This window comes from Chiloscyllium punctatum, chromosome 10 (genome assembly GCF_047496795.1).
Source record: "Chiloscyllium punctatum isolate Juve2018m chromosome 10, sChiPun1.3, whole genome shotgun sequence".
NCBI lineage: Eukaryota > Metazoa > Chordata > Chondrichthyes > Orectolobiformes > Hemiscylliidae > Chiloscyllium > Chiloscyllium punctatum.
This window is the reverse complement of record NC_092748.1, coordinates 70,266,262-70,293,998: the sequence shown is the minus strand read 5'-3', so window position 1 is coordinate 70,293,998 and position 27,737 is coordinate 70,266,262. Positions and strand designations below refer to the sequence as shown.

Sequence of the window (27,737 nt, the reverse complement as noted above, 5' to 3'; positions counted from 1 at the left end):
TACTGAAATTTCAACCAACTGGCCGCACTCATTCCCCAACACCAGGTCCAGTGTAGCACCTTCCCGAGTTATACTGTTTATATACTGCTCTATAAAATCCTCCGGGATGCTCCTTACAAATTCTGCCCCATCTAGACCTCTAAAACTAAATGAATCCCAGTCAATGATGAGAAAATGAAAATCTCCCATCATCACCACCACCATGTTGCTCCTATACCTTTGCCTAATCTGTTTACATATTAGCACCTCTATCTTATGCTCCCTGTTGGGATGCCTGTAGTACAGCCCCAATATTGTTATCACACCTTTCCTCTTTCTGAGCTCTGCACATATTGCATCACTGTTCGAGTTCTCCATAGTGCCCTCCTTCAGCACCGCTGTGATATCCTCTTTGACCAGAAATGCAACTTTTCCACCCCTTTTATTTCCATTTCTATCCTGCCTCAAGCATCTATATCCTGGGATATTCAGTTGCCAATCATGCCTTTCCCTCAACCAAATCTTAGTAATAGCAATACCATCATATTTCCAGGTACTAATCTAAGGCCTAAATTCATCTGCCTTACCTACTACATTTCTCACATAAAAACAAATGCATCTCAGATCACATGTTCCAATACAGACAAAGGGTGAAACAACAAATCCTATGACCCTTGGATATCAAGGGATATACAGGTTTAAACAAAGAGAAATAGGGAGGCTTATGACAGAACTGAGGACTCAAAACATCAGTTGGGTACTACCTTTTGGAAAACATGTCAACTCTTTTCATCCACAGCAAATGCAACACAATCTGTATTCCAACAGGACACTGAGCTACACTTTTTTTTATTCACTAATGGGACTTGAAAAGTTTGACTCTGCAGCATTTATTACTTTGCCTGAGAGGTGGTGAGCTGCTTTCTTGAACTGCAGCAGTTCATGTACTATAGGTAAACCCGTAACGCTGTTAACTTTTTTGACCCAACAACATTGAAGGAACTATAACATATTTCCAAGTCAGGATGGTGAGTGGCTTCAAGGGGAGCTTATAGTTAGTGGTGTTGCTAAGTATCTGCTGCCCTTGTCCTTCTAGATGGGAATGGTAGTGGGTTTGGAAGGAACTAAAGATCTTCAGTGAAGTCTTGCAGATAGTTTAACACACCTTGGCCACAAGACACAAACCATCACCTCTGGAGAGTGTACACTGTCATGAAGATTTTTTTTACCCTAAAGTAATCAACAAATCAATTGGGCTGCGATGTACACAGATCATAGGAACAGGCGATTGGCCATTAAAACTACAGTTCAAGGGTTAAGCTTACATTGTCGAGCGTTAATTTTAAGACCCCGTTTGAGGAAATCCATCATGCGCTCCTTGTCAATTTCCGAACCATCTCCCCAGAAAATTGTCGGCTCTGCCTGGAAGCCCTAATTGCAAATAAATGTGCTCTTTGGCGTCCCACTCAAGTTTTTTTAAAAAAAGATCAATCTTTAAAGCAAAATAAATCATGCTGGCGGGGATACGAGACACCTGCAAATGCATCCAAATTATTCACTCCATCCCTCCCTGTCTTGCCTTTCAGACTAGGAAGGTGGAGATACCGTCATCTGCAGGATTGATACGTGAAAGACAAATACCAGTCCAGGAAGGAGCCCAGGCCTGTGCCGTGAAGTCACAATCGGTGGCCCAGCCGTCACAAGGCGATGAAAGCTCAAGCGGTGGCCCTCCGGGTGTTAAGTTAAGGGGAGGAAGCAGTGGGAAGGGGGGTACAGACTCATGGACTATAATCCCGCCAGGCATGCTGTTAGCTTCGTCCGGCCACTCACTCGGCTGAGGGTTGGCAAGCAGAAAACCATCTTCGCCGGCACCTATAAAATCTGCAAACTTGCTGCCAACGTGCCTGACCTTGTGGTCTACGAGGGCGTGGACCGGCCCATCCCTGATGTGGAACATTTCCATGGAGTCCTGCTCTTCGCTGACATTTCAGGTAAAAGCAGCAAGAGCAGTGCGGACAGGTAGGAGGGCCTGTGAACCACAACTGAGAGCGAACCTTTTCTCTCTTTCTCTCTCTGACTGCCAGGATTCACCAGTCTCACTGAGATATACACACTGAACAGCAAGAAAGGCAGTGGAGCTGACCATCTGACCAGGACACTCAATGGATACATCTCAGAGATTGTGGACCGTGAGTAGAGATGAATTTGTGAGAGATGTCTAGATCACTACTGGCTGGGAAAATCAATAAAGACCATTATTAATATTCTTAGCTCTGCCCTATGTTTTGAACAAGCCAGCAGAATTTTAGTAGTTGTTGATTTTCTCCCCTGTCATTTTACATTTAAGATTGCACGCTGCTGTCATTGCAAAGCATTGGCTTCTTTCCCTGAAAACAAAAATCTGACCCGCAACCAACACCAGAGAAATACAAGGAGGGTGGGATACCACTGCACCAGGTTGCTGGAATAAGTAACCCTCCGATTTGTGCTTAGGCAAGAAAGATAGACGAAGAAGGTAGACAAGGACAATTGAGCAGGGAAGGTTAGAAACATAGAAAATAGGCTATTCAGCCCTGCGTGCCTACACCACTATTCAATATGATCATGGCCGATCATGCAATCTCAGTAGCATACCCGGTGATCCCTCTAGCTACAAGGTCACATCCAGTTCCCTCTTGAATATATCTAAAGAACTGCCACCAACAGCTTTCTGTGATAGAGAATTACATAGGTTCACAACTCTGACTGAAGAAATTCTTGCTCATCTCAGTACTGAATGGCTTATCCCTTATTCTTAAATTGTGACCCCTAGTTTGGGACTTCCACAACATTAGGAACATTCTTCCCACATCCAACTTGTCCCATCAGGAGTTTATATATTTCTATGTGATCCCCTCTCATTAATCTACATTCCAGTGAGTACAAGCCCAATTGATCCAGTCTTTTTTCATATGTCAGTCCTGCCATCTCCGGAATCAGTCTGCATTGGACTCCCTCAATAGCAAGAATGTCCTTCCCTCAGACAAGAAGACCAGAACTGCACACAATGCTCTAGTGTGGCCTCACCAAAACCCTGTATAACTGTAGCAAGCCATCCCTACTCCAATACTCAAATTCTTTTGCTATGAAAGCCAGTATGTCATTAGCTTTCCTCTCCATCTGCTGCATCTGTATGCCAACCTTGAACAACTGTTCCACCATGTCACCCAGGTCTCATTGCACTTCACCATTTCCTAAACTACCACTATTCAGATAATAATTTGCCTTCCTGCTTTCTCCACCCAAGTGGATAACCTTACATTTATCCACATTATATTGCATTTACCAAATATTTGCTGACTCAGCCAACTTGTCTAAGTCTGCAACCTCTTAGGATTCTCCTCAAAGCACACATTGCCACCCAGCCTGGTGTCCTTTGCAAATTTGGAGATATTGCATTCAATTCCTTCATTCAAATGGTTAATATATATTGATGGAGAAAATTTATTGTTGATGCAGCTGAAGATGCACATCCTAGGATATTACCTCGAGGAGTCCTGCAGTGATGTCCTGGGCTGAGCTTATTGATCTTTAACAACTACAGTCATCCTTCTTTTGCGTTAATGTGACTCCAACTAGCAGATAGTTTCCCCGATTCCCATTGACTCCTATTCTTCTAGGACTCCTTAATGTCTTTACAAGCATGAAAACAATTTAGGGTTAAACACGGAAAACAGTGTATTGACAAGGAATTAAGCCCGTGGTTCACATCTGGTTGAAGAAATCCTTCACCTAGCTGTTTCTTTCTCTATGAAGCCTCCATTTGATTAAAAACTCCTTTTCTTCCAGAAGGAGCCTACTCAATTGCTCAATTTTGGTGCACACACCAATGCTTGCCAGCTACTGTAGCCTCAGTACGTAGGGATTGGTGTCAAATGTACTTCATCAATTGATTCGTATACCAGTGGTAACTCTGGCTATCTGTAGAATTGGACAGCACTCTCTCTCTGTCTTTGTCTATTTCTAAGAATGCAATTTTTGCAGATAATTTAGAAAATAAATTATGGTTTTCAGATGATATTTTAATCCATTTTAACTTATTTAAAATAAGTCACAATTCAGAAAATAATATCACCTCTCATATCGTAATATAAACTTTAAATCATGTATAATGTATAGTTTATATCCATCCAGTTTAAATTTATTTCATTTCCCTAATAACTAACTAATTCTGAACAAGTGTAATTTCATTTAGATATTCTTCGAGCAGGGGGAGACGTTGTGAACTATGCAGGTAAGAAGTTGTAAATTGATATTCTGCAATGCAATTAATATTTAATTTGAAATGATGCAAAACAAAGTAATAGTTTAGCACTATGTATGACCATTTTCTTTCCCACAGGCGATGCAATGTTGGCACTATGGAGAGAGAGAAGGAAAGAACTGAGTGAAATTCTCACATTAGCTGTAAAGTGTAGTCTAAATATCCAGGATAAATGTGATAACAAGGAAACTGAAGTAGGAGTCAAGCTCAGAGTAAAAATAGGTAATTGTGTTCATCAGTAGCTTTTGTAATCCTGTCCTATTCAATTTATGTATTGCAGTGAATTTGGAATTATGTGTTCGAACAAACACCAACATGCTATTTATTATTAAATCTGATTCATAAGCACAAATATTTTTGTCAATATTTGAGTTTGAATTTTGTACTCTTAGTTCTTAAAATATGTTTGATTTAACTATGTATGTTACTTTTTGTTTATAAAGGTAAATTAGTTAGTTTCAAAAATGCAAAGAGAATTTTCCATTAAGACCATAAGACGCTGGAGCAGAATTCAGCCAGTCAGCCCATTGAGACTTCTTCATCATTCAATCATTCTCAACTCCGTTATCCTTCCTTCTCCCTATAACCTTTGACCCCCTGAAGAATCAAGAACCTATCTATCTCTGTCTTAAATACACTCAATGACATTCCCTCCACAGCCCTCTGCAGCAATAAGTTCCACAGATTGTAGTAATAATTGATTATAATTAATCTTTCAGGTCATTTTGATTTTCCTCTGCAAGGTAACATAATTAGTTGTCCCAATTTTTAAGAACTTCCTTATGAACTGCCCATTTCAATTTGAGGAGCATCAAATTCAGAATCATCTCGATTTGGTACTCCACTCTGAGTTGTAACCAGTTCCACTTCCATCTTTTGGTTTCGTTCCCTATCAAAATACCTGATGAGTACTTTAACATGAAACACTCTGTAGCTTTCCTTCTGTCTGGTGGTACTTATCAAATAATTCATCTCGCTCAATTTCCTTTCTATTTGATAAGGCCTACTGAACCTTGCTTTTATTGATTCACCCACCATTAGGACTAACAATAACACTTTATCGCCACTAAAAGTTACAAGATTTTGATCTCTTGGCTGCTTCTTGTTTCATCACGTACTCTGCTACTTTTTAAATGTTGGTTAGTCAACTCACCCGCTCTATTTACTCTCTCTCTAAAATTTGTCCAAACATGTAGTCTCTGAAATCTGACTCACCAATTCCTCCTTAATTAATTTCATTGGCCCTCTCACTTCATGCTCTAAAAATAATTCAAATGATATTTAGTTGATTCATTAGAGGTATCCCTAAATATAAAAAGTACAAATAGAATTCCTTTTTCCTAATCCTCTGGATTGTCTTAACTTTAAGTCGTCAACATGATCTTTAAAGTTTGATAACACTGTTCTTATTCTCCCTGCAATTCTGGATGGTACATGGGTTTTTGAATTTTTTATTGCTGTATGTATTTTCCTTGATTAATTTTGATGTAAAATCTGATCCCATTATCTGATTGTACCCCTATGGATAGTCTTTTTCTAGTAAAAAAAATTGTCACTCTTCCATAATCCTTTTAGTTGTACTACATCATGGAATGGCCTCTGAAAATCTTATAAGTACATCCATTATAGTTAACAAATATTAATTCCCATTTTTTTGTTTTAGGTAGGGATCCTACATAATCAGTTAAGACTCTTGTTAAGGTTCCTCAAATGCTGGAAGAGGAATATTAAGGGTGCTAACCTTATCACTGCTTGAGGTTTTCCTACGACCTGACAGGTGTGACATGACTGGCAAAATTCATATACATCTTTATGAAGTCCAGGCCAATAAAAATGATTTGGTATTTTTGCTTCAGTTTTCCTTACTTCTAAGTGACCTCAAACTGTTAATTCATGTGCAACTCGCAACACCTCCTTTCTATAAACCACCAGTCATACAACTTGAACGACTTCTGCCCATTTCTCATCTGCCTGATATATGATGGTCTCCATTTCCACATCAAGACTTCATTTTTAAGATAGTAACATTCCAGGATACACTCAGATTCTTTTTCTGTATATGTTGTTTTATACAACTGCTTTAGTTTTTCCTCTTTTTCTATTGTAATTCAGCTAACTTCTCGGAACAAAAGATATCTACTTTTCTTGCTTTTTTCTTATTCATTTGATCAAACATAGTTTCTGATAATTGAACTCCAACTTCTTGATCTTTACTCTTTGATTTCTCCTTTTCAACTTGTGGCTTTGTGGCCTTGTTACCACACAGTCAAGACAAATCCCAGGATATACTTCCTGAAACACCTCAGTTCTCTGATTTTCCACTAGCTTTTCAACCACAGTAGGCATCACTCCCATTGGTGATCCAGCTGTATTGTTACTGAGGATAAACTGTATTTCCAGGACTGAGAATTCCTCTATTACTCCTACCACCACTTTGTCACTTCTCACCAGACTCTCCAACCTCACTTTGTTCAGTGGAACACTACTGTCCTCATCATTAATTACCATCTTTTCTGTATTACTCCTTCTGAATTGTATATGTCTTCATATCTCACCATCAAAGATTGACTTATTCCCCATCACTTAAAATCTTAATTTCTCTTCCTACTCCTTCTGTCATACATGAGTGCGCCTTATCCACACAGGTAAATTGTTCAAAGAGTGCTTTCTTCTCAACCAACTGGGCTGTATGGTTTTTAGCTTCCAGTATGATTTCCTTTACTATTTTAACAAAACCCACTGGCTTATCCTGTTTTCCCATACCCAACTTCCCAGTGCTTTTTCTAAACCAGCAATACTGTAACTTCATGTATCTTACTTTATCACAGTAACATCTGAACTTTTTCACTTCTCTCTCCCTCTCATGGGTTTCCTTTTTACCCTGTGGTAAACTACTTTTACTTTCTTCAATGGGATCTCATTTTCTCTTACTATCCTACTTTCCCTACTTTCTCTTTTCTTCAATTTCCGTCTCTCACAGATTGAAATTGATGTTGGAACTCAAATGTTGATTTAAGAATTAGTTTGTATCTTCTGCCATTTCAGCTGCTAACCTTGCAATCTTAACTCAGTTCTTCCATGAGTTCTCATTACATCAGGAAATGAAGTTCAGTGGTTAGCACTGTTGCCTCACAGCGCCAGGGACTGTTGTGGAGAAAATATAGAGAATCACCAGGAGACGCAGAGAGTTCTTCAAGAAGTAGGTCTTTTATTTGCAAACAAAAAACTGTGACACTGAGGAAGCAGATTCTCGAATGCCCACAAACCTCAGGTCCGTGGATTTGTATTTTTTTTTATCATGTTTCTATTAGCTTGTCCAACTATATTAATCAAAGTACCTCACTCTGGCTGCACAATAAACCAGTGATGTTAGTTCTCATTATCTCGTTAGTTGTACATTCAACTTAATGTTATTCTAATGTCACGGTTAGATATTTATTGCTAACTGTGCAACAGTGATCTTTAATTCCAGACTAACCTGTCATGATAGATATTTAGCTATTCCATCTGTTACAATAGTCTCCTGTCTCAAGCTGACTCTACTAAGTATTAATTAGATATTTTAATGTCATGTCCCAAATATGTATTGTCCCAAACCTGTCATAATAACACTTAACAGAGAAACTTGCTTTATTACCCTGTGTTATCTCATCACACCATAGTAACCTTTTAGCCTTAACCTTACTTTGCTAATTGGTGTAAGAATGTTCCACTATGGTTATCCCATCCTGCCTTCGACAGAACACAGATTGCCAGTGGTCTTCATGCTTTAACCCTTCCCATGCTTTCATGTTCTTTATTTTTGATATTCCCCCCATTGAGACCTACTGGTCTCACCCAGAGAAAGAAGACAATAAGCTCAGTCTCTCTTGTGCCCAATACAAACAATATAGGTCCCAACACGGACTAAATAATTTTCAGAGTCTGAGACTGAAAGGGTTCTTCCTCCATTCCTGTGGTCTCTTGGGCCAAAAACCTGCCCTCTAACAACCAGAACAGGAAAAAAGACCCAAGATCCCTCACAATCTAAGACCCGCGCATTCTTCAGAAGTATCACTGACATCTCCACGTGGACATATCCCTTGCACTATGGCGGTTGTCAGATCATAATAATAGAGCAGTGGGGTTCCTGGGGTACTTCTTGGGGTAGCTGAAATAACCACAAGTTGGCGTGTAGTGACGTGAAATAAAAAGGACTTAATAAAAGGTAAAGCGCAACAAAAGATGAAGGCGACAAAAAACAAAACCGCACCTACAATAAGACCAATCTTAACAAACCATGCCCCCAAGACCCTAATATATTATTCAGCCAATCAAAAGCCTGATGACCAAACACCGCATTGTCTTTTAGCTCCCGTCTTAGATTCTTTAGTTTTTCCATTGCTTTAGTAAAAGATCCCCCTGGGCTAGTGTTGTTAGATATAAAGGTACAGCAATGTTCCCCAAACATCACACAGACCCCGCCTTTATCTGCCAGTATCCAATCTAAGGCCTGTTTGTTTTGCCATGTCATTTTGGTAGTAGCATCCAATTGTTCTCCCAAGGCCACCCCACAAGACCATAGTCAACATAATTGATAACTCTCTGCTGGTTGTAATAAATGTAATTAATTCATTCAGCATTTTTGATAACCCCTGTCACTGGGATGAAAGCTTCCCAGTCCATGGCAATCTCATTGCAGGCCTTAAACTCATTAGGAATACCTCTTGGCTGTCCTATGCTATCAATCCAAATTGTCGGATCAGGAACATACCGTTGCTTAGTTCGGTGCAAAGCTGACTGTGACATAGCGTCAAGCTGTGTGTGTGGCGATATAACTACCTTGTGTAGGAGCATTACACAGGCATAGCTGCCACTCCAGTCAGTGGGCAGCGTCAGGCGCAACCCTCCTTTCTTACCACATAGCCACTAAGTATCTGCCAGTGGTACGTGTTGAGAATTTAAAACAGCCATATGAGAATTTAAAATGTGCAGTCCACCTCCAGTTCAGTCGTATTCCCGCAAAGACCCTTAAAATAGCTGACTGGTGTGAGGCCATTTCGCTTAAAGCATTCAAAACGCAACCCTTCCCGTCCGCTGAAAGCAGCCACGGGGAATGTGTAATTAGTCTTACTGGTGGACCACACCACCGTTGGAGTTGCTGCCTGTCCACATCATCTTGTTGATAGAACGTAGAGGCCTGAAGTAGGAGGCACCAAAAGGAGCAATGGGATTGCCTGTAAGTTGATGAAGCATCTGGGTTATAAGGTTGGCTAGAGTGCTGAAAACACCATTGAGTACAGGTGGTCGAGTTATAAGGCATAGGGACAACATAGTATGAGGGGGTCGCCGTTATACACAAGAAACAGTCCTGTCTCGCCATCATTACAGCTGTATAGTTGCCCATTGATACCAGTGATTGTCAAGGGCACATACCCATGTTAGGGCAGCAAGGTCTGCACTTCTAATACGTCTTTGCATCCCAGCCTGAGCGACCCTGACATTACCAGTCCAGGCCTACCAAGTTAATGGTCTCCAAGTCTGAGTATGCAGGCCTGGCATCAGAGAGGGGGTATCATGGGCATCTCCCATGTCTTCCCCATCACCACTGCCAGGCGCACTATGGTCCACATCAGTATCCCCAAGAACTTCACCTGTACCTTGTTCGGAACCCTGCTGAGGGGTACTAGCCTCCTGTGTGCCCTGCCCATCTCCAAGTTCCTCGGCCTCAGCTCCACTTACCTCATTTTTGAGTTAGTTTGTGCTGGTAGGAGAGTTTTAGTACAATGATTAAAGTGGTACCATATGTGTTGTCCTTCCACCTGGATGGTGGTAGGTGATGCCATAGTCGCTACGAAAGGTCCCTCTCTCCTCGGCTCATTTCATCGTGTTCGAAAAACCCACATGTACACCCAATCCCGGGTGTAATAGGTCCTTCCCCGTTAACAGGTGTTGGTTCCTTTGTGTTTCCTGTAGGTGGATAGTCTCATGTATCATAGTTAGCTGCTGCATAAATCGCTTAAGTTCCAAGCTTAACCGCTTCAAGCTGGGCCCTTCGTATGGGTCTCTCCACCTGGGCACTGGCATAGATCTATCTGTAAGCATCTCATGCGGTGTTAGATTGGTCATGTGATTAGTCTGCATGTGATAACTCATTAGAACCAACGCCAGTGCATCAACCCAATTAAGGTTGGTGATTGCTCAGATCTTGTTTATTTTGGCTTTCAATGTCCCATTTATCCTTTCCACCAAACCCTGTGACTGGGGGTGATACACGCACCCAAACCTCTGTTTAATTCTCAAAGACTGCAGCACCAACTTAACTACTTTCTGAATGAAGGCAAACCCATTGTCTGAACTAATTTCCGATGGTATACCAAACCTTGGGATAACTTCAATCGTTAGGAATTTCACTATTGTCCCAGCTCCTGGTTTCAACCTTATTTCCACTGGGCTAGCTGATTTCACTCTCCCCATATCTGTATCATGCTGTGACCACACAGTAGCTAGTAATGCATCCAATCGCTCATTACCATATGATCACCTTCCTCCACTGTCACTGGCATGCTCCGCTGGGGTGTTACCTTGACTTCCTTCGGATTCCCTGTCAAGGTGCAGCATGCTAGGATTTTAATATAGCTGCTATCCCTGGATTCTCAAACTCCTGTCGTGAGGATATGCCATTCCCTAACTGTTTCAACATGCCTGGCCATAGGTCCTAGGTCTTTAGATTGATATCTCTTATTTACCAGTGGTGCAGCGCCTGATATGCTCTGCCACTTTTCCAGGAACGCATTTCTCTCTATTTGCAGAATCACTCCCTGCTCCCCTAATACTATTCCTTCACTTCTCAAATGTTGTGGAGCAGTGACTTCCTGCTGCCACTGCCTCTCTAACACCTCATCCTGAGACTCATCAAATATCACTGTACAGTGCAGCTCAGATTTAGGTGGTCTTGCTTTAGTCACATCGTCAACACTTCTGCCTCCCACATCCCCCAAATGTCTTAAATATCACTTGCTATAACCCCTATCCAATAAACATTAACATCTTTAACTTTTTGCATCATTAATTGTGTATTGGCCTTTTCTACGACCAAGCCCTGCTGTGTGCACTCCAATCTTACCTCTAACTGTAGTAAAGCATCCCTACCTAACAAGTTAATTGGCATCTCTTTAGACAATAATATTGGCAGAACTATCTCCCTACCTTCCATTTCTAATCTTACTGGAGCGGTAAATTGGGTTTACTGTGATTTCCCTGAGAACCCTACAGTTTTAACAAATTTACTTGACATGGGAAGGTGAGAGGCATACCACGGCTGTACACAAGTGTATGTAGCTCCAATATCTATCATCACCGGTGTCTGCCGCCCTTCTGTATTAACTTGTATTACTGGTTCTTGATCAGCCTCCCATGCTACTACAGGGTAGTGTCCCTTCCCACCCAGGTTCTCAGGGCATCCCTAACACATCCCATATGGGTTAACAGATCCTGCTGGGCCTGTAGGTGTCTGGGAAGTGGTCACTGGGGATTTCTGCTGTCCAGGCCCGCTGTAGGGCAGAGAGGGCCCAGTCCAATAAGGGCAATTCCTCCTAAAGTGACCTAGTTGATGGCATCTCCAGCACATCATTTCTGGCCCCCCTTGAGCCTGATTATTTATCATGTACCTTAGTCCCCCATTCTTACGTCCCTGTCCTTGGGGACTCCAGTTCTGTTTAGGCTGTTGTTTAAATCTGCCCTGCCCCGGATACATCACCTGTGGGAGAGCTTCTCTAAAAACCTCCATTGCTGGCCTGGGACTTTCTGGCCCTCATCTGGCTACCTGATAGGCCCTCCCTTGCGCCAGCACTTGGTTCATGCCAATGTTGATTACTGTGTTGGTTCTTACTGGCAACACCTTTTTAGCCTTCTCTTTTTCTTTCTCTTTCAGCTCTTCGAGCTGCATTTGCGCCAGCTTCCTTTGCATCTCCTCCTGCTCTTCAGACAGTTTCTCTTTGTCTTTTTGAAACCTTTCAACTGCATTAGCTACATGATCTCCAACTTCCTAGTGGCTCATTGATGATGTCAGACCCACCACCTCCTCCAGTCTTGACTTGACTTGGGAGGACATTGCCTCAATGATCGAATTTCGGAACATTGTGGTCAGCAATTGATTAGTCCTTATGTCTTGCTCTGTTTCCAGCCTCCACTTCTTTAACTGTTTTTCCAGGTAGGCAGCCAGGTTTTCACTTTCTCCCAGTGGATCCCCTCTCAGAGCCTGGGGGTCCATTTTGGGTGAATAATAGTCTCTTAAGGCCTGCCATACATTCTGTCTCACTCGATCAAACCCGACGCCATCAATCATTGGATTGTCTGCCACATTTTTCAAACGGGCTCGGACCATTATTTCCTTTAACTTCGGGAGCCCTACCAACCTCACTAGCAGTGCCTTCAAATCTCCTATAGCCAGCAATTGCCCTGTGGTTTCATCTTCAAAAGCCTTGATCCACTTTCCCGCTCCCTCATGTAAACTAGGCAGTGCATTCTTCAGCCCTTCCAGATCCTGAGTTCCCCAAGGAATGTTTTGTGGGTTTCTCCCCTTTTTTTATAAGGAGTGGTAACGTCCTTCCCTTTTGGCCCTTTTTCCCTTTACCGTCGCTACTTCTCAATAAATCCCCCTTGGGCTCTGAGTCTGATACTATTTCTAATTCCTCCCATTTCTTAGGTACTGGGGCCTTTTTCTTTCCTTGTCTCTCATCACCCCTTTCTGCTTGTTCTGCGTCACTTTCACTGCTTTTCTCTTCAGCCCTTCTTTCGTATCGCAATGAGTATTCCTCAATTGCTTTTTGTTCCCTTAACCCATGCAACACACTAATCTCATGTTTCATCCTTTCCTGCTCTCGTTGTATGGCTTCTATTTGCTCCTGCCTGTCCCTTTTCTCTCTTTCTCTTCTTTCCCTCAGTTCATTTTTGTCTTCCGCACTTACATCCCATTCTAACTGTTCTTCTTTTTCTACTGTTCCCTTTATTACTGGACACTGCTTCAATGCCTCTCCATTCGAGTAGGGAGGTGGTCTATCCAACTCATCCACATCTGGGTATAGAGGGGATGGGGGGTGGTGGGGGTGCAGGGGGTTGCTGATTCCTGCTTTTCTGTTTCCCATATCTGCTCAGCTTGTCCTTTTGCAGCTTTCCTAGTCACCACAGGTGCCTGGCAAGCTACCTTCAGTTCCTCACTCTCTTTCCTGAAAAGTTTCAGTATTTCCATCTCCTGATCCCTCTTTTGGTTTCTATTTTTAGATTTATCTTTCGGCTTACAGTTCTTAATTAATCCTTCCATCTCATTGCACATATGTATATCAAAGGTACCTTCTTTTGGCCACTTAGTCAATAAATCCTTAGTTCTTTTTTCCCATTTCTCAGAAATTTTTACAATATCATTTCTTGCCACTGTAAATTTGTTACTCAGTATCTTAATTGCAGTCCCTTTATCCATCCTATTATCTTTGCTCTTATAAATCACTTCCTCATACCATTCAAGTCCGGTAGTGCTTTGTTCAATAGTATAAGCAATTCCTAACTTTATAACTTGCAATTGTCCCTTACCAATCTATCAATTTCTAAACATCCTCAATTGCAGTTAGTTAATACGAACAACCTATTCTCATTCATTCAACCTAAACCAATCCAACACTGCATTTTCAAAATGCACCAATCACTAATGGTTTCTTGGGAAATTTCTGTTTCAAAAAAACTATCCTAAATTCTGATAGTACAAAATAAAATCAAAATACCCCTGGATCTCGAGCTCCTGGGAAACAAAACACAAACATTTAACCACCGCAAACAATTATGCATACAAATCAGATCACAATGATTAAACTATAAGTTCTCTCTCTCTCTCACGCACACAGGCACACAGACACAGAAACATTCTGCAAGCTACAGCTGCACTCTCTCTCTCTCTCTTTCTCTCACTCTCTCTCTCACACAAATGTACACACACACAGGCACACAGACACAGAAACATTCTGCAAACAGCCAAGAACTCGGCTGTAAATCAATCGCTGTCAGCCAGAGCCTTACTTAAACAAACCCTTGTTCATTTCCAAAAATCCTGTTATCCTACAGGCCTTATCTAAAACATTTAACAGTCTAGTAACACTATAACACAATGATTATTCTTTGCTATTTTACTTTTAATCATCCACACACAATCTGCTAGCTTTCTAAACAGGTCTATCAGCGCTTCCAGTAGAATAATTTCCCCTTATTTATCCTGTCCTATCTATCCATAGGGTGTTATAAAACAATTTCCCCTTCTTTATTCTGCCCTATCTATTTATAGGGTCTTATATCTCTGTCCCATCTATCCATTGGGTCTTATATTTCTGCCCTATCTATCTATTGGGACTTATATACACCATGTGGAATTTGTACTCAACAATTGCTACTTTCTATTCTTACTCACCCCTTACCCCACTGCGCAGTTTTCTTGACCAATTATCCACATCTCCTTCAGCAGCAATTTACCCCACACCTTTGGATCTTGGATCGGAGAGACCCTCTGGCAGGTTCCTGCACCTCGAGTCCCCAAGGACCATCCCAAGCCAACAGAATGTAGTCCGAATTCAAAGAAAACTGCTAACCTTTTTTTGTTTGGTACCCTTATTTTGTCAGTCTCAGGACTGCCCCTGGTGGACCAAGAAGCGCCCTGTTATTGCCTCTGTCCAGGTGGGTCTCTGCACGACCCTGCTCGCAGCGCCAAATTTGTTGTGAGAAAATATAGAGAATCACCAGGAGACACAGAGAGTTCTTCAAGAAGTAGGTCTTTTATTTGGAAACAAAAAACTGTGACACTGAGAAAGCAGATTCTCAAATGCCCACGAACCTCAGGGTCCGTGGAGTTTTATATTTTTTTAATCATGTTTCTATTAGCTTATCAGCATGTCCAACTATATTAATCAAAGTACCTCACTTTAGCTACACAATAAACCAGTAATGTTAGTTCCCATTATCTCGTTAGTTGTACGTTCTACTTAATGTTATTCTAATGTCACGGTTCGATATTTATTGCTAACAGTGGGACAGTGATCTTCAATTCCAGACTAACCTGTCATAGAACATAGAACATAGAAAAATACAGCGCAGTACAGGCCCTTCGGCCCTCGATGTTGCGCCGACCGAAGCCTACCTAACCTACACTAGCCCAATAACCTCCATATGCTTATCCAATGCCCGCTTGAATGACCATAAAGAGGGAGAGTCCACCACTGATACTGGCAGGGCATTCCATGAACTCACAACCTGCTGAGTAAAGAATCTACCCCTAACATCTGTCCTATACCAACCTCCCCTTAATTTAAAACTGTGTCCCCTAGTAACAGCTGACTCCATACGCGGAAAAAGGTTCTCATGGTCAACCCTATCTAAACCCCTAATCATCTTGTACACAACTATCAAATCTCCCCTAAACCTTCTTTTCTCCAATGAAAACAGCCCCAAGTGCCTCAGCCTTTCCTCATACAATCTTCCTACCATACCAGGCAACATCCTGGTAAACCTCCTCTGCACCCGTTCCAGTGCCTCCACATCCTTCCTATAGTATGGCGACCAAAACTGCACACAATACTCCAGATAAGGCCGCACCAGAGTCTTATACAATTGCAACATGACCTCAGGACTCCGGAACTCAATTCCTCTACCAATAAAGCCCAGTACGCCATATGACTTCTTCACCGCACTATTTACCTGGGTGGCAACTTTCAGAGATCTGTACATGGACACCAAGATCCCTCTGCTCATCTACACTACCAAGTAGCCTACCATTAGCCCAGTAATCCATCTTGTTACTCCTACCAAAGTGAATGACTTCACACTTAGCTACATTGAACTCCATTTGCCACCTTTCTGACCAGCTCTGCAACTTATCTATATCCCGCTGTAACCTGCCACATCCTTCTTCGCTGTCCAGCACTCCACTGACTTTCATATCATCCGCAAACTTGCTCACCCAGCCTTCAAGCCCCTCCTCCAGGTCATTTATAAAAATGACAAACAGCAATGGTCCCAAAACAGATCCTTGTGGAACACCACTAGTAACTGCACTCCAAGATGAACCTTTACCATCAACTACTACCCTCTGTCTCCTTCCAGCCAGCCAATTCCTAATCCAAATCTCTAATGCACCCTCAATGCCATACCTCCGTAATTTTTGCAGTAGCCTACCATGGGGTACCTTATCGAACGCCTTGCTAAAATCCATATACACAACATCTACTGCTTTACCCTCGTCCACTTCCTTAGTCACCTTCTCAAAGAACTCAATAAGGTTTGTGAGGCACGACCTGCCCTTCTCAAAACCATGCTGACTATCCTTGATCACATTATTCCTACCCAGATGTTCATAAATCCTATCCCTTACAATTCTCTCTAAGACTTTGCCCACAACAGAAGTGAGACTCACTGGCCTATAGTTACTAGGGCTGTCCCTACTCCCCTTCTTGAACAAGGGGACCATATTCGCTATCCTCCAGTCTTCTGGTATTATTCCTGTAGACAACGACGACATAAAAATCAAAGCCAATGGCTCCGCTATCTCCTCCCTAGCTTCCCAGAGGATCCTAGGATAAATGCCATCAGGCCCAGGGGACTTATCTATTTTCACCCTTTCCAGTATTCCCCGGACCTCTTCCCTACGTACCTCAAAGCCATCCATTCTACTCACTTGTGACTCAATATTCACATCAGCAACAACGTCCTGTTCCTGAGTGAATACTGACGAAAAGTATTGATTTAGTGTCTCTCCAATCTCCTCTGCCTCCACGCACAACTTCCCACTACTATCCTTGACTGGACCGATACCTACCCTAGTCATCCTTTTATTCCTGACATACCTATAGAAAGCCTTAGGGTTTTCCCTAATCCTACCAACCAAGGACTTTTCATGTCCTTCTCGCTGCTCTTAGCTCTCTCTTTAGATCCTTCCTGGTTACCTTATAACTCTCAATCGCCCCAACTGAACCTTCACGCCTAATCTTTACATAGGCCGCCCTCTTCCCTTTTACAAGGGATTCCAATTCCTTATTAAACCATGGCTCCCTCACAAGACCCTTTCCTCCCTGCCTGACTGGTACATACTTATCAAGGACACCCAATAGCTGCTCCTTGAACAAGCTCCACATATCATTTGTGTCCTTCCCTTGAAGCCTATTTTTCCAATCCACACATCCTAAGTCATGCCTCACCGCATCATAATTTCCCTGCCCCCAGCTATAACTCCTGCCCTGCAGTGCACACTTATCCCTCTCCATCATGATAGATATTTAGCTATTTCATCTGTTACAATAGTCTCCTGTCTCAATCTGACTCTACTAAGTATTAATTAGATATTTTAATGTCATGCCCCAAATATTTATTGTTCCAACCTTGTCATAATAACACTTGGTTTGTTACCCTGTGTTATCTCATCACGCCACAGTGACCTTTCAGCCTTAACCTTACTTTGCTAATTGGTGTAAGAATGTTCCACTATGGTTATCCCATCCTGCCTTCCACAGAACACAGATTGCCAGTGGTCTTCATGCTTTAACCCTTCCCATGCTTTCATGTTCTTTATTTTCCATAGGACCTGGGTTCAATTCCAGACTCAGGTGACTTCATGGAGTTTGCACATTCTCCCTATGTCTGCATGTGTTTCCTCCAGGTGCTCCAGTTTCTTCCCACAATCCAAAGTTGTGCAGGCTGGGTGAATTGGTCATGCTAAATTGCCCTTAGTGCTAGGTGCATTAGTCAGGGATAAATGCAGGGAATGGGTCTGGGTGGGTTACCCTTCAAGGGTCAGTGTGAACATGTTGGGCTAAAAGGCCTATTTGCACATTACAGGGATTCTCCTGAAGTTTTGAACTCTTCCAAATACCATTCTCTCTTAGAGTGTCATACCTTTAATCTATTTTCACTGCCCTTACCTACCTATTAAAGTTGCTTTGTTTGGTTCTTTCAAACTCTGTGTAAATTTGACCAGGTTCTGTCCTTAGATTCCTGAAACTAAGTTGTTTGTAGGCTTCGGCAGCATTTTATATGCAGTAAAGATGTTTTTTTGTCACCTCATCATAATCTCTAGAAACTTCCTGTGATAGTGATGCGAAAACTTTACCACCAACTTTGTTTGACTCAACAATACCCACATGGTCACCGGCCATTTCATTTGTTAACCACTTTGTCAAATGAAATGAAAAAGGCTTCGACACCCTTCTCCTCAAACCTAGGCAATGCTGGACATATTTAAGCAAATCCCTATCAGGCTTCGGCTATGATGGGATTGTTCTCTATCTTTGTCCTCATCATTAATCCCATCTTTTACCTCTACCTCTGCCATTTTAAGTTGACTTTCACTTTTCAGTTCCACCTTCAGGTGTTCAAAAATTGTCGCTTTCTTCCTTTCTTCTTTCTCTTTAGCCATTCTTCTGCAAGGGCTATCCTTTCTTTCTCTTTTGCTTTCAATCATAACTCAAATGGTTTTATTTCCTTTTCAAAGTCAAGCTTTCTTAATTATTTTACCCTTTGTTCTGTTTCAATTATCTTTCTTTCTTTGCTTTCATCGCTAATTCAAGCTGCTTCATATGCAATTGAAAGTCAGCTATTTCCAATGATTCTGATTGCATTTCTGGCAATTGCAAATATTGAACTACAGTGTTTCTGTAATCATCGCCCCTTTCCTTATGGGCATAGACTAACTCAATGCCAGCTTGTCTGCCAATTCTGAAATCTTTCTTTTACTCACCTTCTGTAAACTACCCCAAGTGTCTTCTTCCACACCCAGGAAGCCAGTAAAAGAGTCATTTTTACACAGGCATAGCCTATATAAAGCAACCAAATGCAGCACCTGAAAAGAGAGCACTAACACTCACCATTCTCTGTCTTTGAATCCAATAATCTTACACCCAAACTGGAACCAGAGATTTAATCTCAATAAGAGCCTGCAGTTTTTTTTCTGGACCAGACCAAACATCCAGAAAATATATAAACGAGATAGCTTCAACCTTAACTTTTATTTTCTTTACAGGCAACGTGTAAGCCGCTGCATTCCAGATGTAATTTGATTAGTCAAATTATTATTAGGTTTTAAGCAAAACACACTTTTATTCTTATACCACAGTTAAAATGCAAACTCAAAAAGTTGCATTAACTCTGTCAAAATAGTTAACAAAATAACTTACATTTTGACTACTACTCAATAACTATTTCAAAAAGCAGCATCTCATAAACACACCTTAGCAAAGGCAAATTTAGTAAAACAGGTTTCTCTCACTTGCTGTCACTTTCAGTCCAGGAGAAGGAACGCTGTCAGACTGAATCTAGTAGCAGAGAGAGAACTCAAGCTTTTTGAAGCAGTAGAGAGAGAGCTGTATATTGCAGTTTCAACTCTGAAACCCCAACTTCACCAACTGAAAGCCAAAACCCTAGGTCTGTGTGAGCCTGACTCCACCCACTCATGCTATTTTTGTCTATATTGTTTTAAAAACCCAATGCTATTTATTCTGCCTTCCATGGAGCAGACACGAGAGAAAGACCAAATTCCTCTTGAAGGCATACTTCGTCACACCCTGAATTTCTAGATTCCCAATCTAGTGACATCACCTCAATGGCACCATCTCCCCCAGTTTATCCATTGAGGTAAATTACATTATAGGAAGTGGCACATCACCCATGAAGCAATGAAAGTGGCCACGCTGATGAACTCAAGCCTCTCAAATCGGCAGCTCAACAGCCATTTAGCTTCACAATTTGAAGGCTTGAAACTTATCATTTGCAGTGTGAACGGCCTCCTGGTCTCTGAACCAGAGGTTCCTGATTTCACCACTAACAAATTGATGGAACAGGTCAGTGGCACTGCAGTAAAATGACAGCTGACACAGCCATAACCTGCACACTGACACTCTGAGTTCCACCAGAGCCTTTCAGCTCCTGACCTCATTACTGCCTTGGTCTAAAATGGACAAAAGAGACAAAACTCCAGAGGTGAATGAAGTAAGAGTGACTGATCTTTACTTCAGTGAAGCACTTGATTGAATGTGGCATCAAAAAGCCCAAACAATGTTGGAGTCAGTGAGAATCAGGGGAATTTTTTCTGCTACTTAGAATCGTATCCACCACAATGCAAGATTGTTGTAATTGTTGAAGATCAGTTATCTCAGCTCCAGGGCATTAATATAGGATTTCATTATGGTGACGTCCTATGCCCAACTTGATTCATCCATGACTTTCCATCCATCATAAGGATAGAAGTGGGGATGTTTGCTGATGATTGTATAATGTTCAGCATCATTTATGACTCCATAGACACCGTAACAGTTTATTTCTAAGTGCAACAGAATCTGGACAACATCCAGGCTTAGATTGAGAAGTGGTAAGTAATATTCTAACCACTTAAGTGTGAGGCAATGACCATCACCAACAAGAGAGAATCTAACGATCTCTCTGTGATATTTACTGGCATCACCCTGCCATCGCTGGTGGGTCTGTGCTGTCTTTGGGAGAGGATTTGCTCAGGGATGGTGATGGTGTTACCTAGGACATTGTCTGGAAGGTTTGATTCCATGATTACTATGTCAGGCAGTTGCTTGTTTATTCTGTGGGACAGCTCTTCCAATTTTGGCACAAGCTCCCAGATGTTAGGACTTTGCACATCAACAGGCCTGTCTGTGTCATTGTAATTTCTGTAAGCTTGATGAATGTCATTGCTCCATTAGGTTTCATTCTTTTCATCAGGCTTTGTAGCAGTTAAATGCCTTGCCAATTTAAGCAAGGGGACGGTGGCATCATATCTGCTTTCCAATCTGATACTATCTTTCTGTTATTTTAACAAACCCCCACGCCCAAGCTCAGACTTGAGCCTACCATTAAAATTATACTTTATGTTTGTCATTTTATGCACTATTGTTGAAGGTATTTTTGATTTAACTCTGGTTGCTGCAGGAATGGTGAGGTTCAGAAAAACTGGTTAATGGAAGTCAAGAAAGATTCAGCTAACTGGTGTTGGAAAGTTAGTGTGTTTCTGCAAATCAGTAATGAATGGAAGGTTGCCATTCAATGTACGTTTTTCTTGCAGGTATTTCAGCAGGAAAGCTTTCCAAAGTAGTAATGGGTGATGAAGAATCTCGCTATTATGCATTGATTGGTCGAGCAGTCGATGAAGTTCGGAAAGCTGAAGGACTTGCTTCAGCCAACACAATTATTTTATCCCCAAATGCATGGGAACTGTGTGACAGAGAAAATCTTGTTGTTGAAAAGATAGAAAATGAAAGAGCTGTAAAGGTAAACAAAACATTCCTCATGCTTAGTTTGTTTTGTAATATATCATTTAAGAACCTCAATGTGTTCTATCTTTATTACTTAACTTCGTTAAATATTTCAAATATCTGTTATTCTTCAATTAATGTTTTGCCCCGATATCCTTTCCAAATGTGAGTTTCAGTGATTTCCATTTGTGCTGCCTGACCTTGCTTTCATTGCTGCATATTAAGTGATTGTGGTCAAGAACTTGAAGAATTGATTGAGGGCAGCACAGTAGCTCAGCGTTCAGCACTGCTGACTCATGGCGCTGGGGACTCGGGTTTGATTCCATCCTGTGTGGAGTTTGCACATTCTCCCTATGACTGTGTGGGTTTCCTCCAGATGCTCCAGTTTCCTCCCACAGTCCAAACATGTGCAGGTTCGGAAGATTGACCATGCTACATTGCCCTTAAGTGCCCAGGGGTGAACAGGCTGCATGGACTATCCATGGGAAACGCGGGGTTACAACAGTAAGGTGGGGGCATGAGTCTGGATGGCGTGTTCTTCAAGGGTCGATGTGAACTCAATGGGTGAATGGCCTACTCCCACATTATGGGGATTCTATGAACTTGAAATTATCCTTAATAAAAACAGGAAGTGCTGGAGAAACCCAACAGGTCTGACAGCAACTGTAGAGAGTGAAAAGTGAGGACTATGATGAGAAACCTGGTAAAATCATTTGAGAAATCCTTCAAGGCTTCTGGGGGAGCAACTTACTGCATTTTTTGACCATGTTTCAGTTGTCAAGATGAGATACTCACTAGGCAGTGATGTGCTGCCTATGAAGAAGGATTATTACTCATTAGAGACCTTAACTGCAAATGTTTCATTGATTTTCAACTTTCTATGCTGCCAGTCACTGTAAGTAATCTAGATATCCTGCTATTCTTGACAAGGCAGTCAGAGCAGGTACTGAACTCAGCAGCTTGCTCCAAAGTATATCCATATTGGACACCAGGCACCAACATCTCAAGGCATGCTCAATGGACATCAGCCAAATGCAACCTACATCCACAGATATTATCATCTGACAGTGCGCTAACCTCTAAAAACCCTTATGGCACCCAACTGATCCACTCATAATCTGCTTTTGCACTGCAACCCTGTAACTTAGGGCTCAAAGATAACTATTATTGCAATACTGCTGCAAGGACATTTTGCACTTAGGGACACAAGCCAGCTCTTGGACTAATCCAGGCTGCAGCTCTGAATTACTTGTTTGCTCTTTTCACACTCACTATGTTTGAGTCTACCTGGAGTCTTGTCTTGCTTCTCGGGATACCAAACTCACTGTACTGCTGTATTGCTATGTTGCTTAGCACAGACATGAAGCCACGGCCATAAGCAGTGCTCAGCCAAGTCAAGGCAGACAGCCTTCAGTCTTGGGTTTCTGGCACTGTAAGCCAAGGGTTATGATACTCGACAACCAACTGATGAAGGAGCACCACTCCGAAAGCTAGTGCTTCCAACTAAATCCTTTGGACCATAACCTGGTGTTGTGTGATTTTTAACTTTGTACACCCAGGTCCAACACCAGCATCTCTAAATCATTCCAAAAGGTAACAGATTATCTGCCCCAGGTGTCAACTCTTTTATCCTGGCCCCTCATTTGTCTCAGGTCATTTTTTAAAAATAAAACTATTAACCTCTTTCAATATTTTCAGTGATCTAAGTTAAAAATCACACAAGACCAGGTCAGTGATCTAGCCTGCACAAATCCATGGAATTGGACGCGATTGAAACTTATCTAAAAACAGTAAGATTCAGTGCTGATTAACATTTCTAGACCAATATAATTATTTCAAATTATTGGACTTGAAACATTAGCACAATTTACATTTCTCTAGATATTGTTATTCCAGATTTCTCTAATGCGCAGTACTATGCTTATATTTGAAATTATCCTAACATTGTTTCCAATAAGATTAATAATAGTAATGTACAAGAAATATTTTTAAAAAGCCAATTGTCTATAGACTATGAGTCATTATGAAACAAATTGATATTTTCATTTTAAAATATGTTTTACTACAGGTGCGGTACATTAAAAGGGACCCTCATTTTTCAGTGGAAGATTATATAAAATCTTTTGGAACCCATTTGGAGTATCAAGAAGTTGGCGTTAGCAAAAGTATGTTTTTTCCATAGTTTCTATTTTCTATGCTTGGTTAGCTGCATACTTTGGCTTTCATTCGGACATAAGAATCTGATTTTTGATTCGTTTACAGAGGCAATAAGAAAAACATCAAGGTTATTGCCAAATGCACAACTTGAATCTGTCCTTCGTAAATATCTCCTGAAAACAGTTTTACTAAAGGTATGATCATTTCAGATGTTGCAAATCATTTTTCACGTGCATAATTCATTATAAAATCAATTTTGTTAAACTTATTTGAAGAATTGTGTCCATTTTTAACATTCCATCTAGTCCTGTATATATTAACCTTTTATAATTGAATTGAATTTATTGTCACGTGTACCAAGGCACAGTGAAAAGCCTTGTCTTGTGAGCAGTACAGGCAGATCACAGAGTTAAGTAGCATGGATAAGTAAATAATAGGTAAACAGTGGCAAAAACAAAAACACGGGTACAGACGAATGTTAAGAGTTTGTGAGTCCATTCGGTATTCTAACAACAGTAGGATAGAAACTGTTTCGAAACCAGCTGGTGCGTGTTTTCAGGCTTCTGAACCTTCTCCCCAATGGTAGAAGTTGTAGAAAAACATTGCCAGGGTGGGATGGATCTTTGAGAATGCTGGCAGCCTTTCCTTGACAGCGGGCCTGGTAGATGGATTCTATGAATGGGAGGTTGTCCTTTAGTCAGTAATGAGTTCCTTGGTTTTGCCGGCATTGAGAGCTAGGTTGTTCTCAGTGCACCATTTTTCTCCAGGTCTTCCACCTTCCATCTGTAGTCTGTTTCATTGCTGTCTGAGATTCGACTGACTATGGTGGAGTCATCAGCGAATTTGTAAATGGCATTAGTCTGGTATTTGGCAACGCAGTCATAGGTATACAGTGAGTACAGTAGGGAGCTGAGTACACACCCCTGGGGGGCTCCAGTGTTGAGTGTTAGTGAGGATGAAATATTGTCCCTAATCTTCACTGATTGTGGCCTGTGGGTCATGAAACTGAGGATCCAGTTGCGGAGAGTGGGACTTAGTCCGAGATCATTAAGCTTAGTAATTGGTCTCGAGGGGATAATAGTGTTGAAGGCTAAACTATAGTCAATGAATAGGATTCTTATGTAGCTGTTCTTGGTTTCAAGATGTTCTAGGGGGAATGAAGAGCAAGTTATATGGCATCTGACGTGGATCGGTTGGTCTGATAGGCAAATTGGAGTGGGTCAAGAGTAGTGGGGAGACTGGAGTTGCTGTGGCCAGCCTTTCAAAGCACTTCATGACCACCGAAGTTAGGGCATTGAGACATGCTGCATGAGCCTTCGTAGGCACAGGGATGATGTTGGCCCTCTTGAAACAGGCAGAAACAGTGGCCTGCTGCAGGGAGAGTTGAAGACATCCGAGAAGACCTCTGCTAGTTAATCTGCGCATGCCCTGAGTGCACGCTTGGTACTCCGTCTGGTCCCATCACTTTCCTTGGATTCACATGAAGGAAAATTGATTTGACCTCTGATGCAGTGACTGTTGGGATAGGTTCGGCAGGACTTTTCAGAATAGGTGATCCCTCTCTGCCAAAGTTCTTGATGTCTTAAGGAATTAATGGATTTCAAAGATTCAACTTTAAGTTTGTATCACAATTATTCAGTAGTATATGAATGTATGCACTGTGCAAATTACAGTTTTCAAACTTATTCCTATTCTGTATTTTCAATCTGAACAAGTAAAACACGTTTCTGCATATCAATGTCATTCCTTTAACTGCAAAAAATCTAAGTCATGGCAGAATGTTAGCCTTAATAACAATAATAAATTAATATTTGCCACAGTTAAAAGCCTGGAAACAAGAATATATCTTTCACTGCTATTGTGAAATTTTATTTTAAACAAATAAGAAATGTTCCTACCCTAGTATTCCATATTGTTTCACTTTGAGATAGACATTGTTGTTTGGAGTGCAGTGGAAACTAAGGGAGTGAAGTTCTGTTTTCAGTCCATTGCCAGTGTATAAAAAGTGCAGGAAATTGTTTTGCCAATAAGTGTGGGGTGCAATCATAATGCATTATAGTCATGCACTATTAGTTATTATGGATTCTGAAAGACTGAATAATGCTTAACTAACAATTTAGAACTTTGGAATCTTATTAAAAAAAGAGTAAAGAAAAATACTATAATAGATTTGATATCATCGATTGATTGAGTCATAGAGATGTACAGCATGAAACAGACCCTTTGGTCCAACTTGTCCATGCTGACCAGATGTCCTAACTCAATCTAGTTCCATTTGCCAGCACTTGGCGCATATCCCTCTAAACTCTTCCTATTTGTATATCCATCCAGATGCCTTTTAAATGCTGTAATTGTACCAGTTTCTACCACTTCCTCTGACAGCTCATTCTATATATGCTCCTCCACCCTTTGTGTGAAAAAGTTGCCCATCAGGTCCCTTTCAAATTTTTCCCATCTCAAACTAAACCTATGCCCTCTAGTTCTGGACTCCCCCACCACAGGGAAAATACTTTGTTTATTTGCCCTTTCCATGCCCCTCAAGATTTTATAAACCTCTCAAAGGTCATCCCTCAACCTGTGGCGCTCCAGGGAAAACAGCTCCAGTTTATTCAGTCTCTCACTATAGCTCAACCCCTCTAACCCTGGCAACATCCTTGTAAATCTTTGCTGAACTTTTCAAGTTTCACAACATCCCTCCTGTCTGAGGGAGACCAGAATTGCACACAATATTCCACAAGTGGCCTAACCAATGTCCTGTACAGCTGCAACATGATCTTGGATGTTGAAAAGGCCTTTGGTTAGCTACCAATTGATAGTCTTGTGCTAATGGTGAATGTGCATGATGACAGGGGACAAAAAGCTGAATGGTATGCAAATTGGCTAAAAAAATTAGGAAATAGAGTAAGTGTAGTTAATCATTTTAAAGGAGGGCAGAAATTGCTGTTCTAAAAGTATTAATTTTAGAACCAATATTACTGTAATTTGCTTTGATAAGGTGGATTTAGGAATAAATAACTCAGAACAAAATTTGCATATGATGCCAATTTGAGAAGTGTAGCTTACTTCTCATAATACCTGACAAGCTGAAAACCTGTAAAAGGGGCAAATACATTTTGATCTTATTAAACATGAAGTGATGCACTTTGGTAGAAAATCAGAAAAAAAAGAAACATAACATTGCTTTGCAAATAAAAAATTGAAAGAGTGATAGCGTAAAGGGTTTTAGGTAAACTTATGAATAAATCATTACATAATTCAACAAAGAAGGGAAAATGGCCACTAAAATATTGGATTTATTTCTAAGGGTATAGCTTTCAAAGTAGTGAGAATTATGGATGAAGTTTGCTCGCTGAGCTGGAAGGTTTATTTTCATATGTTTCGTCACCATGACTAGGTAACATCATCGGTGAGAGATTCCAGTGAAGCGCAGGTGGTATGTCCCACCTCTCCTGGTTGCTTAAGGTGTCATCTCCATTTTTTTTCAAGGGAAGGTTGATGGGGTCAAAGTTAATGTGTTTATTGATGGAGTTCCAGTTAGAATGTCAGGCCTTTAGAAATTCTCGTGCATGTCTTTGTTTCGCTTGTCCTAGGATGTGTGTGCTGTCCCAGTCAAAGTGGTGTCCTTCTTTGTACTTATGGAAACTAATGATAGTGGGACGTGTCTTTTGGTGGCTAGCTGATATTCATGTATCATGGTGGTAAGTTCCTGCTTGTTTGTCTGATGTAGTGAGAGTTGTATTAAGCTGGCACATGACATCGGCGAGGCATTTTTTGGACTCCATCCATGGCTTTGGTCTCTATACTATGAAAAAATACAGGAGAAACATAGGAGAAACACTAGAGAAAATGCAAAAAAAATGGAATGTTAGTATAACTGAGAGATTACAATTCATAGAAATTTGGAGTCTTTTCTTTAGAAAAGAGGAAATTCAGAGGAGTCCCAATTGGATTAGATTCTGTGCAGTATGGAAACAGGCCCTTCGGCCCAACAAGTCTACACCGACCCTCCAAAGAGTAACCCACCTAGACCCAGTCCC

General features: G+C 41.2%; 1 protein-coding gene across 1 annotated transcript in view; it reads left to right on the top strand.

Annotated features, from left to right (window-relative positions):
- Window positions 1-1,563: 1,563 nt before the first annotated feature.
- The window catches only part of LOC140482271 (adenylate cyclase type 10-like), a 112,858-nt gene continuing 86,684 nt past the window's right edge, over window positions 1,564-27,737 (top strand). Inside the window, exons 1-7 of the mRNA XM_072579462.1 lie at window positions 1,564-1,970; window positions 2,064-2,168; window positions 4,214-4,252; window positions 4,361-4,504; window positions 21,354-21,559; window positions 23,612-23,708; window positions 23,806-23,894. Of these exons, the coding sequence (XP_072435563.1) occupies window positions 1,760-1,970; window positions 2,064-2,168; window positions 4,214-4,252; window positions 4,361-4,504; window positions 21,354-21,559; window positions 23,612-23,708; window positions 23,806-23,894 (891 nt within the window). The 5' untranslated portion in view covers window positions 1,564-1,759. The remainder of the gene's footprint in view (window positions 1,971-2,063; window positions 2,169-4,213; window positions 4,253-4,360; window positions 4,505-21,353; window positions 21,560-23,611; window positions 23,709-23,805; window positions 23,895-27,737) is intronic.